Below are 18,340 nucleotides of genomic sequence, written 5' to 3'. Positions count from 1 at the left end.
CTTCACAAAATGCAGAAGTACTACTCCCGGCTCATCTGCATGTTCGACAAATGAATTGTCCACAAGATTGACTTTGTCTGTAGTGAAAAAGTGTCTGCAGATATAATGTGAAACTGTTTACTCGCGTAGTGGTTTATTAACCTTACGTTGATTCTAATAAAACTATAAAAAAAAATTTGAAAATTTTAAATCTCGATCTTTCTCTAAATCGGTGCTATCAAAACTTTTGATTTTTCAATCCTGTACACCACCAATGTGAAATTGAAATAAATCGTCTAAAAAGAAATAACAAACCATTCTTTTTTTTACATACTAAGTGTTAGCATACGTTATAATGTTATTACTTCAGTGTTCAGTATACCAGTTTCTTATTTACAGCATATGTGTTGAATTTTGATGTAGACTTTTTTAACAAATTGTCGGTATACTAACGGGGACGATTGCGCGTCTCTCTGTGTCGATTTAGTGTATTCGTATGAGTAAGAGTTTCTTCAGACACTTGTCAAAAGAAATCAAAGAAACCAGATAATTTAATTTCACATTCTGAAAAAAAGTGATGTTCTTCTTTCCATTAACAATCCAAACTTTCTGATTTGGGTTTTATTGGTGTATCCTCAAGTGCTAGATATTAACGAAACAACAGACACGGCTTCCTCTACCTCATTTTAGACTTCTACCTCGAATTTGACATGAGCAGTCAGATAATAACTAGATTATGTGACAATCCAGACGTTTTTTTTAGTTTGAAATTATCAATTTTACCCAACTTTATAGCAATATACCAACTTCACCTGCACGCGGAATACACATTTCGAAACTCGTTCGGTTTTCACGAGCTAGCAGCTGCTACTCAGACTTTATAAAAACGTCACCAGTGTCCAAGAAAAAAGCTAATATATTAGCCTAAGGGTCATGGAACGTCTCGTCCAGTTTCTAATTAAGGTTCATCGGAAGATACAAAAAAGTTGTTGATAAATTTTCTTTTTCTACTTCACAAATAATACACGATGGTCTTCACTCACAGGCGTATTGATTCCAGGTACTGATGTTTTTTATTATCTTAATTACGTGACATGGTGTCATACGTGACATGGCGTCATTTGTTAATATCTTTTTGACGTGGCTCGGTACTTGTCTTTCGTATTTGCTGATGTGCCTGGTCTATATGCCTTTTTGTTTTTACCGGGCATGTATGCATGTTTCTTCAAATTGCTATATAATTTTTAACGGTAATGTGTCAATTTTCAACTGCATATTCCTCCATATATGGAAAATGATAAATTGATTGAAACACCAATATCGGGTACAATATTCGAAAAATGTAAAGAATTTAATTTAATTTGTACACGACCAGATACATAGATATTTTCATTCACTAACCAAATGCAAATGAATTGAGAACAATGCAATGGTATAATGAATAGAAATTATTACAAATATAATATGATAAAGTTGCATAAAAGATTTTACGACAGTAAACACCAATGATAACATACAGAATTAATGCACAATATCATGTAGGCGTAATATTTTTTCTTCCATGTTTTCTTGGAATTCATGAAATATTGAAATGCAATGCATACTGTAAATTCTTCCGGAAACCTCAGACTTTTTATTGAACTGTTGTTTGCATAATCATACTGAATAACTTGTTCCTTGTGAAATTGAAATACTGTCGAAAATCGTCATTATCAAAATTACATATTGTTTTTCAATTTACAAATTTTGTTTAAAAATGTTCAATTTTATACGTTACTGTATATGTGTATTAAATATTTAATTAATATGAACTTTCTATTAAAGTATTATTTTCAGATAAACTTTCTAATAAAGTGAACTTTCTAACAATGTATTATGATAATATGAATTTTCTAAGGACATGATTTGCGTTTATGTTTTAAAATATGTACAGATTTCTCGGGATCTTTTTTTTAATACTGAAAATAAAATACTTATTTCAAATCATTCGTTCTTCTTGAAACTTGAGAAGATTTGTAGTGTCAATTGTTTGGCTAATTTGATATACCGATAAACTTTTCTTTATGAAACCGAAATGATATTTATTGTATGACGTCTTATCCCAAATTTAATTTTTAGTGTAATTTTGTTTCTGTTGAAATAGTCAATTCTCTATTTTTTTTAATTTTTTTATTGTGCAATGATAAAACTTGAATAATAAGTTTTATATACTCGTCTGCATTATTTGTATAAAACACTGGAAGAAAGTGTGGGCGGCAACTCGTATAAATGCTTTGTGCAACAAGTTGAAAGGTTTTATTGATATAAAATAAAATTGTTAATCTTATAAAACAAACTCTCGTTCACATTAATTTTTGTTCAAGTACATGTTATTCTGATTTATACACAGAAATTAAATTTTTCGATTGTCATTCGTGTTCGAAGTTATTTGAAATGTACTATTCTATTTACTTAACATGTCAATGACAGTAAATATTCGGAAGGGCGTGATTTTACAAATATTAAACGGACCTCAGGTTGAGTGTTTAATCCTCCGTTATCACACCAGCAGAAATATGTGTATTTTGATGAATTGTTTAATGAATGAAGTTTTTCGATAGATCTATACATATAGTACGTGTTTCAGTCATTCATATCTATTGGATGCGGTATTTCTGTAAATTAGAATTCCAAATACCACAGATTCTTTAACAGGTCAATTAAAGGACATGGGTTCATTATAAGGGACGAATTTGACCTAACCAGATTCTATTTCAAGGAAAATGTGTTGTTTATTCTTTTAATTACAGTACTTTTTCCACACAAACTGTCTATAAGTTCACCTCGTAGTAATAAGATAAGTTGAAAATTTACAATGAAAATCTTTATCCATTTGTGTGCCCCGCCTACGATAGTAGAGGGGCAATATGTTTTCTGGTCTGTGCGTCCGTTCCTCCGTCCGTCTGTCCCGCTTCATGTTGGAGTTTTTGGTCAAGGTAGTTTTTGATGAAGTTGAAGTCTAATCAACTTGGAACTCAGTACACATGTTACCTATGATATTATCTTCCTAATTTAATGCCAAATTAGAGTTTAGTCCCAATTTCATGGTCCACTGAACATAGAAAATGATAGTGCAAGTTTCAGGTTAAAGTTTTTGGTCTAGGTAGTTTTTGATGAAGTTGAAGTCCAATCAACTTGAAACATAGTACACATATTTCCTTTGATACGATCTTTCTAATTTCAATGCCAAATTAGATTTTAACCCCAATTTTACGGTCCACTGAACATAGAAAAAGGATGGTGCGAGTGGGGCATCCGTGTACTATGGACACATTCTTGTTTGGTCATGATTTGATTAGCGTTAATAGCCAAAATATTCCTTCCCAAACAATAAGTGTGATTGATTGATTGTTGGTTGCTTAACGTGGCAAATATTTCATGCATGTTCAGGACGAGAACAAATTAACAATAAATTCAATAGTTAGGTCCTGCAATAAAGGCCCCCCGGAATCAAGGTCGGGGAAATTTGGACTGCCACTGGAAAAGAGGGTACATTGTGTACAGTTCTTACTACACGATTCATATGGACCCGACATGGCTTCGTACTTGTACATCCCGCACAGCAGAACGGACGTTTCACTTTGGCAATGGTTTTCCTACTAGTCGGAAGAGGCCATATCTCAATTCCCTATTGTTGTTTTTTTCCAGTTGAGTATGACAGGTTTTTTTTAAATTGAATTGTTAATTGATTTTTAAAAAAATAGAACCACAATTCTTATATTTATTAATGTTTACTTGTTTTTCTATGATAATTTTCAAGTCTAAGCAATGAATAGGAAAAATCCCAACTTAAAATCAGAGGAAATACAGCATTTTTCAGGGTTTACATTCATCGTGAAAACTCAGAGCCTTATATTTGAACAAAGAGGACTCGAAAAGAAACGAAAAAGTTGATGAAGAGCTTCTAGTATAAGAAGTCGCCATTGAAGGGCAACGACTCCAATAAGGGGAAAACGAAGGTTTTTTAGAATTTTTACATTTTTCAATTTCTAGCTTGTTATTTTTTATGTTTAAAGTTACAGTTATCAAGATTATAGACAACAACGCAAACAAATGTGTAAACATCGTCATTTTAGGACAATAACTGCTATACCATTGTTTTGTTGATTTTATTTAACTGTTTGCTGCTGTTTATACATTATCCCTATACTAGTATCTACTATATATATATATAAGAAACTTAAAAAAAAGCATTTAAGACGGAGTTGACTCAAAATTTCGGAAACGTAGATTTATTTGTAGATCTTGTCTTGTAAAACATCTGCTTCTTAGAATTTCTATTCACAAGTAATTGTAACTATAGCTCAAACGTCAAATTTAATATAAATTACAATTTAAGAACATTTTTTTCCTATAAGAAGTGTTCTGACAATGTTGGTCGAGATACGCCATAGAAAATTCTTGCCCTAAACATTTTTTTCTTGTCCAGATTTTCCCAATAAAAGTGTTTGTATTTCACCTGCTTTAGGTGCTGCTGTATAGCAGGTGGAATCATGCAGTATTTTTTTAAAACAAGATACTCAAAGGATCAGTGTGGTCCAGTTTAGTTCTTATTGACTCAGTAGTTTCAGAGGAACAGAGTTTTGTACACTGTAACAGTTGACGGTCAACAGATAGCAATAGCTCCTCATTGGGACAAATGAGCTAAACAGTTATGGAATAAAACTTTATATCGAAAACACATTCTTACGTAAAACAAAAGTATTTAGAATTTCAAAAAATCGTCCAAGAATGTATCTTATACATAAAATTGTGTACCATATGTTACTTCGGGATACTTAATAACAAGTTGTAATACTATTCGTATGCTTTGTTTTTTTGAGTATGATTTTTTTCTTAGTGAAATAACCGATCATTACATACCCCGATTAAACATTTAAATGGCACTTTATTGAATCAATAATAATTTCTTTCTTGGAACCGAGGACATTTTTTTTGTAAATTTCCCTTGTGTGATTCAGGTATAAAAGTACTCGAGAATAAAAGGAATGATCTCTAAATATCAATTTGGCAGTTATGCATTTAATGAACAATCAATCAAAACCTGTGCCTTTAAAAAATTATACTTAATGAATGATGAACTAAAATTCGGAAATAGATTTTTATGAATATTTTTGAAATACAAAAAATGCAGATCTTTATAATCAAGACCATTATTTGCCATCACTTGACATCTGTTGTCGTCCATCGTCCGTTAACTTTTACAAAGATCTCAGAAATTACTGAGCTAAATTTAACAAAATTGGAAACAATTATTATTGATGTAAAAAAAAACAAATGTCCGGTGTCCGTGGTGATCATGCCTGCAAACTTACATGGCAGACATGGCTTAAAATAAAACATATGGGGGTAAAATGTAAGTTTTGTATATAATCTTAAAAACCTCGATTAGAGGAAACATGACGGAGCAGAAATGTTTAAATTTGATTATTTTGATCTCGCTACTGTCCATTTACACAAAAACTTTCAGAGGACTCTTTTTCGAGATATTGCCCTGTAGACTTTTTCATATTTTTCGTTACTTCCTATTATCTAAAAGTTTCTTTTTTATCTAAAAAATGGTGTCTTTTACCAGCAACTATTTGCGTTTTTGTATATTATCCTCAAAACTAGAATAGATAGATAGTTGGACACTTTGAATCGGAATCGCAAAACTGATCAGCTCGATATGATTCACATATAAGTCAACACAGCAGAAATCGTCAGACGACTCCTTATTGGAGTTATTGTCATGCAAGGACGTATTTTACACATGTGTTTCCTTTTTTTTTGTCTTTTATCTTGAAAACAATAAAGACTATATCATAGATACATTGAATAGCAAATATGATTAGCAAGACCAGATGAACAATTAAGTTTTGCTGTAATTTCTAGTAGACTCTTTGTAGGAGTGATCGCCCGTCGATGGCTAACATAATATATGTTACTAGTAGTTTAATTGGCTTATGGATGCATGCATAGATAAACTCGAAAATAAGTAGGGCTCTCTATAATTGAAAAAAAATATACATTAGCATAATAATGGCGATAACTATCTTCCCATTAATATGATATTTAAATGCGTGTGTTATATAATGATTTCCTTGATACGCAGTTTCTGTTTACCAGGAAGAGATAATGATAAAAGGTTTATCGGGATACAATGTAGCCACACCAGTGTAATAGTATTACAGAAGCTATCATGATATGTTTCACAGTTATGAAATATTTGTGTCACATATTATTACGGAGATGTTTCAATACAATCGTAATCACAATCCCGTCCTCTTTCTGTCAATTAACAATTACGACTTATCACCGAATATTTACTTGACTTAAGCAACGCGGCAAAGGGTGCCAATAGTTGAGCTGAAACTGCTTATCTTCAATTGATTTTACCTCTGGGTTTTGGTTTTGGTCATGTTACAAGATCTGTAGTTTTCTTTTTTATGTTTTGTGGACCGTTGTTTTGTCGCAGAAAGCTCGACATAGGGATAGTGATCCGGCGGCGGCGTTAGCTTACTTTTTAAAAGCTTTATAATTTAGAAGGTAGAAGTAATCTCGTCATAGATACCAAGATTGAAATTTTATATTAACGCCAGACGCGCGTTACGTCTTCAAAAGACTCATCAGTGACGCTCGAACCAAAAATGTTTAAAAGGCCAGATAAAGTACGAAGTTGAAGAGCATTGAGGACCAAATATTCCTAAAGGAAGACCTGGATGCTTCATACTTTGTATAATATGGATGCCTCATGTTACGAAGATTTAGTCAGTCGCATGTTCAATATCCTTGACCTCGTTGTCATGGTTCAGTGACTACTTGAAAAAGAGTTAAGATTTTCTGTAATGTTAAATTCTCTCTTATACGTAATAGGATAACCATATTTGGTATGTGCGTACCTTACAAGGTCCTCATGCCGTTCAGACAGTTTTCACTTGACCTCTACCTCATTTCATGGATCAGTGAACAAGGCTAAGTTTGGGGGTCAAGTCCATATCTCAGATAATATAAGCAATAGGTCTAGTATATTTGGTGAAGCATTGTAAGGTGTACATGTCCAACTGGCAGGTGTCATCTGACTTTGACCTCATTTTTATGGTTCAGTGGTTATAGTTAAGTTTTCGAGTTTGTGTTTTTGATTGTTTAATAAATTTCCCACGTCTATCAACTAAACTAAAACAAACGCTATTGAATAAAGCACGATTTATTGTTGTCTTTTGCAATAGATTGAGGTTAAATTTGACGTCCAGTGACAAAAGGTCATGCATATCTAGTCCTACCGGCCGATATTAAATAAACCAATCAAATAGACAGGTTTTCAAATCGGTTTAGAAAGAAATTGAGAGTGACACTGGAAAAGTCTGGAATGTTGGATAGGCACAGCAGTTCTACTTTTCGTACAGAACACATTTTTTTTAATTTAAAAAAAAACCATTCCGAGGTGATTTATAAGACCAAGACTTTGTTTGATTTGTAGTGCAATGTTAATTCATTAAATTATTGTACTATATTAAATAATAATGGAAGAAAATATGTATATAACTAACATCCTACGCAGATAAATCTCACTAACTTTACAAAAAAGGTATACATCTATTTTTCATTCAAAATCATTAAAAATATTGAAGACATGAATGTTGATTTTTCAAACGTGAATAAGTCTTATTGTATCTTCTGATAAGATATGTTGTGTTTTTTTTTTTTATACAATATACGATCGAGCCTCATCCTTATCTGCTTAACATACCATTTTTCGGGTCTGCAAACGTTTCTAATATGGACAACACAATATTATTTCAGTATTGAAGGACCATTGAAGATGTATAATAACATTTGTTTGTAAAAGGAAAGTTTACCTAACTTAAGATGGTTATAAAATAGAGGAGCTTTGCGATTCGTATTCATAAGGACAATAAAATATAGAGTAAAGAAAGGTGTAACATCATAAATAGAAAAAAACTCTATAGGTTTAAAGATTTTTATGAGCCATTTATTCGTCTTTTTATGTTGACATATGCATTTAATTATATAATGGGTTAAAGAGTAGCTTTGGTGTCAAAAGCATGCAAGGCAAATGTCTCATGAGTCAATTTCATAATTTGTTTTGTGTTTAAATGTCTTTTTATCTTTACTATCTCAGCTTTAAAGTGTGGACGTAAAGTTTATAACATTTAGGCGTACTTTAAAATATGCCGAAAGATGTCTGAGAATTGCAATTTTGACAGCTTTTTGACAGATTTAGACTGACTTACTAAACCAACACAGATACTATATCGAAATTCGACGAAAGCATGAGCTACCTTTCATATACAAAAAAAAAAACTTATTTTTTATTTTTAAAGATTTTCTTTCTACTTAATTCGTAACAAAAAACATCTCGACATTGCCTCCAACAGCAATGTCTCACTTTAACGGATGCCACTAGAGTGAAGGGGGATCACCCCGTTAATTTTGGCGGGCTTTGTGTTGCTAAATGTATTTTTATGCAGACGGTGGTTCTGTGGATTTGTTTGTCTTTTCGTCGTCTCTCATTTGTTGACTTTTTGATTACGGATTTACCGTTTTGAATTTTCCTCGGAGTTCAGTATTTTTGTGATTTTATTTTTGCTCTGCGTTGTCAGTTCACATTGACGTATGAGCTTTGTATGAGCCCTTATAGTATCGTCTCGCACCTCTTTTGAAATATAATTTGATTAAATTTTTGAAATTTTATTCGGTGAATTAAGTGGACTATATTATCAAAATTCTAGAAAGTTTGGCGAGCAAAACATATACAGAGGAATTACCTCTTTCAATCCAAAGCACATCGTCTTAAAGTTTTGAAGCCAACAGCAATTAAACTTTATACCAGACCAGCTTTTACTGATATTATATTTTACAAACGGTTCTAAAATAGACACTAGTTTGTTTGTATATATATAAATTTATTACAAATATTTTAAGAGATGATATCAAAAGCATTAGAACAATCGTATATCACTAATAATATTGTATTGGTATAACCCAACCTTTATTTGCACAGACATATTGTCTCTTCATAAAATAACAAGTTAAATGTTAATTTAAAAAGTTATTGCTGCTATAAAACATATTAAAGCTCTATAGTTGATAATAAGTGAAAATTAAATAAAATTTCCTACAAAGAATATTCCAGCAGAGTTGCATATTTCGTATTATCTTTACCAGCGTAATTAACGTTCAATGTAAGTCTCTCTCCCCTCGCTGCAGATGCACGTCCCTCCCAGTTGTCTTTCCCCATGTTTTCTAATTGTGTCCAGCTATCGCCAACTGTTACTGCTACCGCATTTGCACCTGGGACCAAGACCCGGAATTTGATGTCATTTAATGCTCCATCAGGGTCAATGGTCAGTGGTTCGGTCAAGTAACAGCCTTGCTTCCATTGAGCATATTGTTTAGGGAACTGTAAGACTCGATGAGACAGTCTAGTGCAGTTAAGAAGATAATTGTATACTCCTGGAAGAGTTTTACTATCATCTGAAGCTTTAAGTGCGAAAATCTGAAATTTATGATATCCCACGGACGACATCTTAACGATGAAACTGACGACATCTCCCTGTGTCTGTGTAAATATAGTGTCCGAGGATTCTTGTTGGGTGATACAATTTACTAGGTTTGCTGTCACCTTTACGGGGAATCTTGTTCGAAATTTGATCTCAACCTGAAAAAAATCAAAATAAAACAAATTTCAGTGCACATTCTTCAGAAGCTGTAGTTTGCGATCTAATATGTCACTGAGGGGTAGAACATTTTTTTTACAATGGTTTTGTAATTGTTTTGTCAGGTTGCGTAATTAAACATGGCAACTACAATATAATGTATTTGGCTTATCACACTTTTTGTCTTCAGCGTACCTGATGAAGGTGATCACAGGAACACGCGTCATGCACGTGCAGTCAAACTAGAAAATCCGCGGAATGTACGTCGTCTGCATTCATGGCATTACAGGATTTAAAAGCATTCCTTCATATTCCAAAGTACTTTGAGTGTTGATAAAACAAAATATTGACCAAACACAAATGATATTATTTACAACATGTATTGGAACATCGATTTCGTTTTTAGATAAGCTTATTATTATAAATTCAATATAATAAATGGTTTGGTAAATACCCAATAGATAGCGATAACCCAACATAAACACAAATGTCCTTGAAAGCAGACCAACTGATGGAAAACATATTCTGCATGATGACCACGATGCTTGTTTGATGGAATTTAACAATTCACTTAATCTGAAAATTATTTAAGTCTACCCAAAATGTTGATACTCTGCTCCAACACCGTGATTTTAAAGTTAGAATATACAAAAGAAAAGTGGTTTCATATAAGAATAATGTAAAAGAAGAGGGACGAAAGATACCAAAGGGACAGTCAAACTCATTAATCTAAAACAAACTGACAACGCCATGGCCAAAAATAAAAAAGACAAACAGAAAAACAATAGTACACACGACACAACATAGAAAACTAAAGAATAAACAACACGAACCCCACCAAAAACTAGGGGTGATCTCAGGTGCTCCGGAAGGGTAAGCAGATCCTGCTCCACATGTGGCACCCGTCGTGTTGCTTAAGTGATTACAAATCCGGTAAATAGTCTAATTCGGTAGGTCATATTCATGAAAGGGAAGGGGATTGTAGTTACGACGTAAGTAACATATCCGATATCATTTGTGAAACGGTTATTCCATAACGGTCAACCAACTCGTGATGGCGTCCGTAAAATTTACGAAGGGATGATTTCAACTTTACCATTTGGAACTCTTGGTTTAATAGCTTCCTTGTGAGCAGCAAACCTCTATCAAGAAAACATGATAGGAAATGCAAGCACGGGAATATCGTATCAATTGGGAGATATATACCCCGTATGCAGGTGCTGCTGGAATGTTGCTACTTAGAAATGGAAAGTTCACAATTGGAAAGCTGAAATCATCTCTTTTGTCGTAAAGTTTTGTTTTCAACCGACCCTCATTGTCAATTTCTAGATGTAAGTCAAGATATGAAGCCGTTGGGTAAAACACACTTTATAGTATGAAGAGTCTGTGGAAGCATTTTTAGTATATACCTTCCTTTTCTTTTCTTTCTTTCTTACTAATTTATATATGTATACTACAATATGCCAGTAGTATACCGATTGCCCGCTGCAGATGAAAATATAAAAGGAATCATTTAATTAAAGAGGAAAAAGTTAAAAAAAAAAATGAATGGACATGTACTGCAAGTTTTCTACTAACCCTGTACCGTTAAATAATGTGGAATGCGTATGCAAGTTCGCATTTGCTACATATGCAATTTATATGATTCACAAATCAAAAAGCTGATTGGATTTTTATTTGTTTATCATGCATATAGCGTTTTTGTTTTATGTGTTATCTTTTAATGGATTCTGGAGAGGTGCATGCAAAAACATAAGCATATCATAAAGTATATATTTTGTCAGTTCTCTGGATGAGTATACTTAATTATAATATCTTATCTCTCTTCTTGCAAGTCCAAATAGACAAATCAAGTTAGCTAAACAATCATAAAATATGTAAATATAAATGTTAACATCAGAGAATTGTAGAATTTGTATAAACAATAAAAGTTATCTTTTGTTTCCATGGAAATCTTGGCAAATATAAGTCACATGTAATTTTTTAATGCATTTGCAGATTGAGCTATAAAATACAAGTAGAACATGAAGCCCTATGATATACAGGATTTATCTAAATGTACAAACACTGTACATTTGTTAGAGGCTCGTTTATTCTGATGCCGCGTTTTGAGAAAGTGCCAAGATATCTGAACGTTCAAAAGTCACTGAGGGGTTCGTTAATTAACTGCAAGGAACAATTGTTGCCCTGCTTAATACCGCTTTTCTCTTTGACAATATACATATTACCCGGTCTACCTACTTTGCAAAACATAATTAACTTTAATTTGTTTTTGACATGCATATATTTCGGCCTGAACATGTATGAAATATTTGCCACTGGTCGTTAAACAATCAATAAATCAATCGTCAGACATATGCATAGCATACTGAACATCTGTGTCGGGGATGCGAAAGATGAAGGTTGCTGCAAACAACTGTCTCGTCCCTATCCAAGATTCCCTTTTATTTTGACTGGCAGTCAATATTCCCCTCCCTCTAAAGTCTATCCTATACCTATATTAGACGTATTTCGTCATGTAAAAATGAGACAGTAAAAAAAAGTAACAATCAATTAATTAATCAAAATTTGAGGCAACCATAGTCTCATAGTGTTAAATTCTAAACAGAGCTGTATGATTTAACTCGTTACATGTAAAATTTCAAACATGTAGGTCTTAAGAATGTCTGAATGATTTTCTTATATCTAAGTGCGTTTATACTCTTCAAACAGGATATTGCTTCCTCTAGCGAGACATTCCTATACTGCACAATTACAAACATGCAAATCTTTCATTTGGATTTTAATTAACAAATTAGTTTCTCATGGAATGCGCTTGCTTTATTTATCGTTAAACACTGAATAAATATCTGTAACGAGTGCTTCATGATTTGACTGCATTGTTAATGCCAAAATATAATTGATTGTGCCGTAGCCTCAAGAATGGTATCCAAAAAACAAATTAGACAATCTGTTTTCTCTGCTGAAAAGGTTTTTGCAGATCTCAACAATACCTGATGGTATGATATAAGATGTGGTTTACAGAAAGAATGTGAAAATCTGCATTGATGAGAGATTTCGTTTTTGCAAAATCATCAAATAACAATCTGTTTGAAACAAAAACAAAGAACTTAGTGTTGAATTTAACTGGCAGATTCTGAATCATATAAAATTTGATTTTTTTGCACTTTCATTCATTCGTCAAGCATATAAAAGTTTTCCTTACTTTCATAGTCATTATTGGGACGCAAGCGTGGGCGTACTTGATTACTAAGCCAGTTTTCAACAACTTCTTAAATGGACATACATTGTATTCTCAAGTTTGATCACTGACAGATGTGCTGACTATTTTTATAGTTTTGTTAATGCATCATGTCATCTAAATGGTATTTACAGCATAAATATGAAATTTAATCTTTTTCACATTACGTGAAGATATTATGCATCATGCAGGCACACTTGAATACTTATCGCGTTTACAATGAAATTAATTGTAAGCGCCCTGTCGCGACAACCATTATGTAACGAAGGTACAATGATTTGTACCTATGGTTACATCTATTTTTGCTTCTCTAAAATATAAATCTAGCGAAGCAAACGTTTTATGATTCAGTCTCGTTTATCAAAACGAGAAGAAGTGTGATTGATAGATGGCTGCTATCTGTTCTTTGATCGGGTTGTTGTCTCTTTGACATATTCCCCATTTCCATTCTCAATTGTGTCGAGTCCAGTGGCAAATATTACATCCATTTTGAACGTGCTGGCGCTCGCAAGGTCATAGTTTACACGAAAATATCAACCTTTTCAAAGTTACATTTTTCGATTTGATATATACATATATCCTCTCATTATAAATACCGTAACCGTTGTGGATAAGCAGCAAATATCTCGATTTAGCCACTACTGGGATAGAAACCGTGACCTCGCCTAGTCAGAAGTGTTTTTTTAAGACGAGAACACCGAGGCTTTACGAGAGTTAGGATCAGAGCCATTATCTTGCTCCTATACTCGCAAAAAATTATTATTCTCCAATCTCTTCAAAATCCTGCCAATTATATTGATAAATGAATGAGATGATATAATCTTGACACTTTAATGAAGAAATATCAACTGGAGTGTTACAATGATGTCAAAACATGTCGTAATTGACATATTTGACCCTGAATGTATATAAAACACACTTTTGTTTATATCTCTCAGGAATGGTAAATGCAAAACAAGCCAAAATAAGAGAAGACCAGTATTATATGGTCCTATGTCATTTTGTTCAAATTTAAAAATATTGTCAAGCGATACTTAAATATCATCCGGACGGACGGACATGACCAACACAATTTAGCCCGTCTTATTGTGGGTACGGGTGTAAAAAAATCAATATTTTTACTAACTCACGGCTATTAATAGGAAACAAACCTTTAAAGTGAGTGCCTTATCGAGGTATCAAGCAAATAATTTATAGACTAAGCAAATTTGATTAATGAAAATTTAGAACAAATTTTACATTTAATTCATTTCATGGTGATACTAAATCGTTACATGAAAGTTTAAAATTACTTTGATGTTACATTTCTTTTATTAATTGGTCATATAATTAAATCGGTTTCAATCTGTTTAAACAAAAAGAGAACCCGACGTAAATATCACAACTACAATTGATATTTTTAAAGAGGGCTATAAAAGAGAAAGCCCTTTGTGATGAAGTGTAAAAACGATAGCCGTCTACGATAATTGCAACGTTTAAAGTTTATTTCGTCATATTTTGTGCATATAAATAGCAAGAATTAGTTTGTTTTGGTTTTATTGGGGTGGGGGTTATACTATGAAGGAACTTGGATAATGCATTAAAAGGTAGATGAGGGACTTTGTCCACTTGTAAAAGGCAAGTACAAGCACGTCTGGATCTCTCAAACTGAATTTAAGACCCAATGAAGTTAACATCACAAGTCATAACACTTGTTCAGAACTTTGACAAATAGGGACAATGCATAATAAAAACCATGAACCACGTTCTATAAACGTAGATGCGAAACCGGCGTACAGACGTTGTGCAGTTTGAATTGTACTATAGGATGAATATTTATTCTTCAAAATTATGTTTGAAAACTTAAAAGTTTGACATATATAACAAGTCGAAAAGCGACCGACAAAATCATCGCAACAAACGATAAATGACGAGAATTTCAAACATGTCTAAAAACATGACATATCAGGAGCCCCGGAAGGGTAAGCAGATCGTGATCCACACGTCGCACCCGTCGTGTTGCTCATATAAGACATTATTTGGGATACATCTCGTTCGGCGATATTACAATCGAGGAAAATAAGACGGGGTCGAGGTATAGCTGTTCACCATATTTTATTACGGTCAATCAACTCAAAATTGCGTCATTAAAACTTTCCACTTTACCACTTAAAAACCCTAGATAAATACATTCATAGCAAGCAGTAACCCATTATCAAAGATGTTATGAGAGAACTTGTAAGCTCTGGAATAGAAAAATCTTACAAAAAGCTCTGTCCCTTCCCGGGGTTGTATACTGTACTTCCGTCATGTTATAGATAGCGAAGAAAACATGAACTATCCTGTATAAAGACTGACATATAACGGTATCTCTACTTCTCTCTTCGTCATGATTATTATTATTACTGATAGTTTCAGGCAGAGAATTCTAGTATCAATACACACCATCATAAACCATGCTTACTATGATTAAGATTGATATATAGGTTAACTATGTATATCAAACATAAGTATTATTGCTTTTGATGTGGGCTCTTTTGATTAACTTTATTACAATCACTATACAGTCATGCGGAAATCAACAAATACCAGATCATTTCTCGCAGAAATTGTTCGATAAATGATAACTAGGAATTCAAATTCCATAATAACTTTTGTCGACGTTATATATATATTATCGGTTATCAAATATAAGTTTATGAAATATGTATTCTTCATAATAACTTAACCGTTAATTTCAAAGTATGAAATATTCATAATCGAGCATTTAAACATCACAATGCATTATGTTTAAAAATAAAACATATATCACCCGTACATGAAAAATCAGAGTTGACGTTCAATATTTGAATAAGATATAATAAAGTTTCAGGATATCCCTTTCCTTTACATATGATTTTTAAAGTTGTGTCCTTGATAAAGTTGAAAGGGTATTGATCCTTGTAAAATACACAAGATTATTTGAAATAAATTTTAAGCTTTATTTAATGTATAGTTAAAGTTTTTTCCTCATTTTAAAAACATAAATATCAGCAGTTTGATTCTAACGACAGGCGTTTCAGCATGATTCATCAGACAGCAAAACATAGATCGACTTTTAAGAATATATATAGTATGTAGTTTTGCCTGAGAGTTTTGCATTGACGTTAGTAATATAAACAAATGTAGAACTTCAAAATTAAAAGTGTATCTTTACAGTAACGGATAAGTCTGCTTTTAGGGGATATGTATATTATATGTAGTTTTTCATTGAAGCTAACGTAATACAATACAAATGGTAAAGTTAAAAAAAACCTACCTCGTTAGTATCCAAAGTAATCTCAGGATTATCATGACTGAGTGTGCTTAGTCCAACATCACCAAACTTTGGTTGAGCTCCTAAGTAGCCCCGTGGTAGCTCTGGTTTTGCCATTTTTCTGCAAGTTAATTATCTAAAAATTTTGATATACTACGAATTGACTCAGACTGTTCAGAGCTATATTTGTCGTCCAGAGTGGGGAATATAAAAGATGAGAGGAGAATTATAAGTTTAAATAACGTGAAAGCGAGGGAGCCAATGAAAACACACAACGATTTACCTATGTTTAAAGATGAAATTGATTGATAGAAATTGTAAAGGTAAACACGTCCTCTCGTATCTGTTCTATCGTTATCAGTCAGAAGCTTAACTTTGACAGAATCTATGTTTTTACTTATACTCGACGCTGTCGATACTCATCAGTCTAATACATGAATGCAAATATACACTAAGCATTTAGTTTACTGTTTATAACATGTATAATTGAAACTGGTGTTATAATGAAAAGTATGTATTAATAAAATTTAAATGGACTTACATTCAGTCAAATGAAAAAAAATTGTTGAAGAATGGCACTATTGAAATTTTTACTGAATAATAAAGAATTCGTTTTTAACTGTTTCCCTCCCAATGCACACGCTGAATGGTAACTGTATACATGGTATACATAATTATAAATATTTTGAAGAACACTTTATATTAACTTTTTATGTTATTCCTGTTTACACAATCTTATTCCTGGTACTCATTTTGCACAATGATTTTTACGGACTGATTTAAATGTGGAAGACATTAATGGTATTAATTAAGTTCGGTACGTATTGTTGGATAGTGCGACACTGGAAATGAATTCAGACGAGCGATCTACAGCGAACTGTTAATTCAGTTATAAATACAGTCCCTTATATTTAAAATGGCATGGATGGCGGGTTGACAACGTATTGTTTGAATGTGTCAAATTCAATATATTCGTAGATTAAATAAAGCTCGAAACATCAGATTAACCCACAATCCCTAGGGGGAGTTTCTGAAGTACAGTATATCTGTTATGGTAGTAATTTACTGATTAATTATGAAACAGTAGAGGAGTTTAATTAGGATATTCATTATTGTAGTTTGATGTTTGTGCCTAGGTATTGCCAACAACAAAAGTTTAGAACCCTCTCTTTTATTATGTAATCTGTGCATTATTTCATTTAATTTCTACATAGTTTATATACACCTACGTATATTTGATGCATTAATCTTTATAGTTTAGTCTTTAAAGCCATAGCACGTGCATTTAATCAAAGGATCGATTAAGGACTTCAGTCGAAATGATATATTATATTAAAGAATCGACTGGTATTGTTAAAGTATATCAGATCTTTCTTGAAGGGGGCTATTCAATCTTTCATCATATGTGCGAATTATAGTTAACAGGTATATTTAATCAGATAAACTGTTTCAATTGCCAAAAATAACTGATGCTTCTAGAGAAATCACGCAGCTGGAACTCTGTTATACAAATCTTGTCTGCGACTGACTCCGATTCACCTCTTACAAATTTTCATTTTAATATATCTTAAATGAATCACTCCCGAGAAATTACATTAAATCGATAACATTTTGTTTATATACATTTATATTTTTAGGCATTTGGGAGAAAAATGTTTATCTTATAAATGCACACACATTATTTTGAAATACATAAACAAATTTCATAGATAAGCAATACAATAACCCAGTCTCCAGACTTCTAGTCATATTCAAATGTAAAATAAAGTTTTAGTAAAAATCATGTTTTGACGCAGTGCACCATTCTCGAGGCACCATTCAACAAAGAACATCTAGATGCAAATAAAAACTAGAATCTTACGCTAAATAGGATTGAACCCATACCCCACTATCGCTTTTCATTAATCTGAATACGATTACAATTACTAATTCGATGTGACTTTTACACCTTTACACTTACTTATTTGCTATAACCTTGACCGAAACTTTTATGTACCAGAGGTGCATTATTGGTATTTGAATTCAGTATGTAAATGATCAATTAAATTTTATATATATAACTTTTAACACATTCAATTTATTTTTAGTTGTTCTTTTATACCCAAGTCCCACTAGGCCACGATCGCACTACGATCTGTGAAAAAAATG

The 18,340-nt window shown here is 32.5% G+C and overlaps 1 protein-coding gene across 1 annotated transcript; it reads right to left on the bottom strand.

Annotated features, from left to right (window-relative positions):
• Nucleotides 1-8,903: 8,903 nt before the first annotated feature.
• LOC139520407 (uncharacterized) lies at nucleotides 8,904-16,452 on the bottom strand. Its single transcript, XM_071313000.1, has 2 exons — nucleotides 16,196-16,452; nucleotides 8,904-9,679 (listed from the first exon to the last, which is right to left on the bottom strand). The coding sequence occupies exons 1-2, from the start codon at nucleotides 16,307-16,309 to the stop codon at nucleotides 9,137-9,139; spliced, it is 657 nt and encodes a 218-aa protein (XP_071169101.1). The 5' UTR covers nucleotides 16,310-16,452; the 3' UTR covers nucleotides 8,904-9,136.
• Between the last annotated feature and the right edge of the window lie 1,888 nt (nucleotides 16,453-18,340).

Source organism: Mytilus edulis, chromosome 4 (assembly GCF_963676685.1).
Source record: "Mytilus edulis chromosome 4, xbMytEdul2.2, whole genome shotgun sequence".
Classification (NCBI taxonomy): Eukaryota; Metazoa; Mollusca; class Bivalvia; order Mytilida; family Mytilidae; genus Mytilus; species Mytilus edulis.
Note: the sequence above shows the minus strand (reverse complement) of the source record. Positions and strands in the feature narration are given on the sequence as shown.

What these genes read in the sequence shown, in the direction of transcription:
- LOC139520407 (XM_071313000.1), bottom strand. Translation starts at nt 16,309, where the DNA reads ATGGCAAAACCAGAGCTACCACGGGGCTACTTAGGAGCTCAACCAAAG. An exon ending in TTACTTTGGATACTAACGAG is followed by an intron (nt 9,680 to 16,195) that starts GTAGGTTTTTTT and finishes GATTTTTTTCAG; the next exon opens with GTTGAGATCAAATTTCGAAC.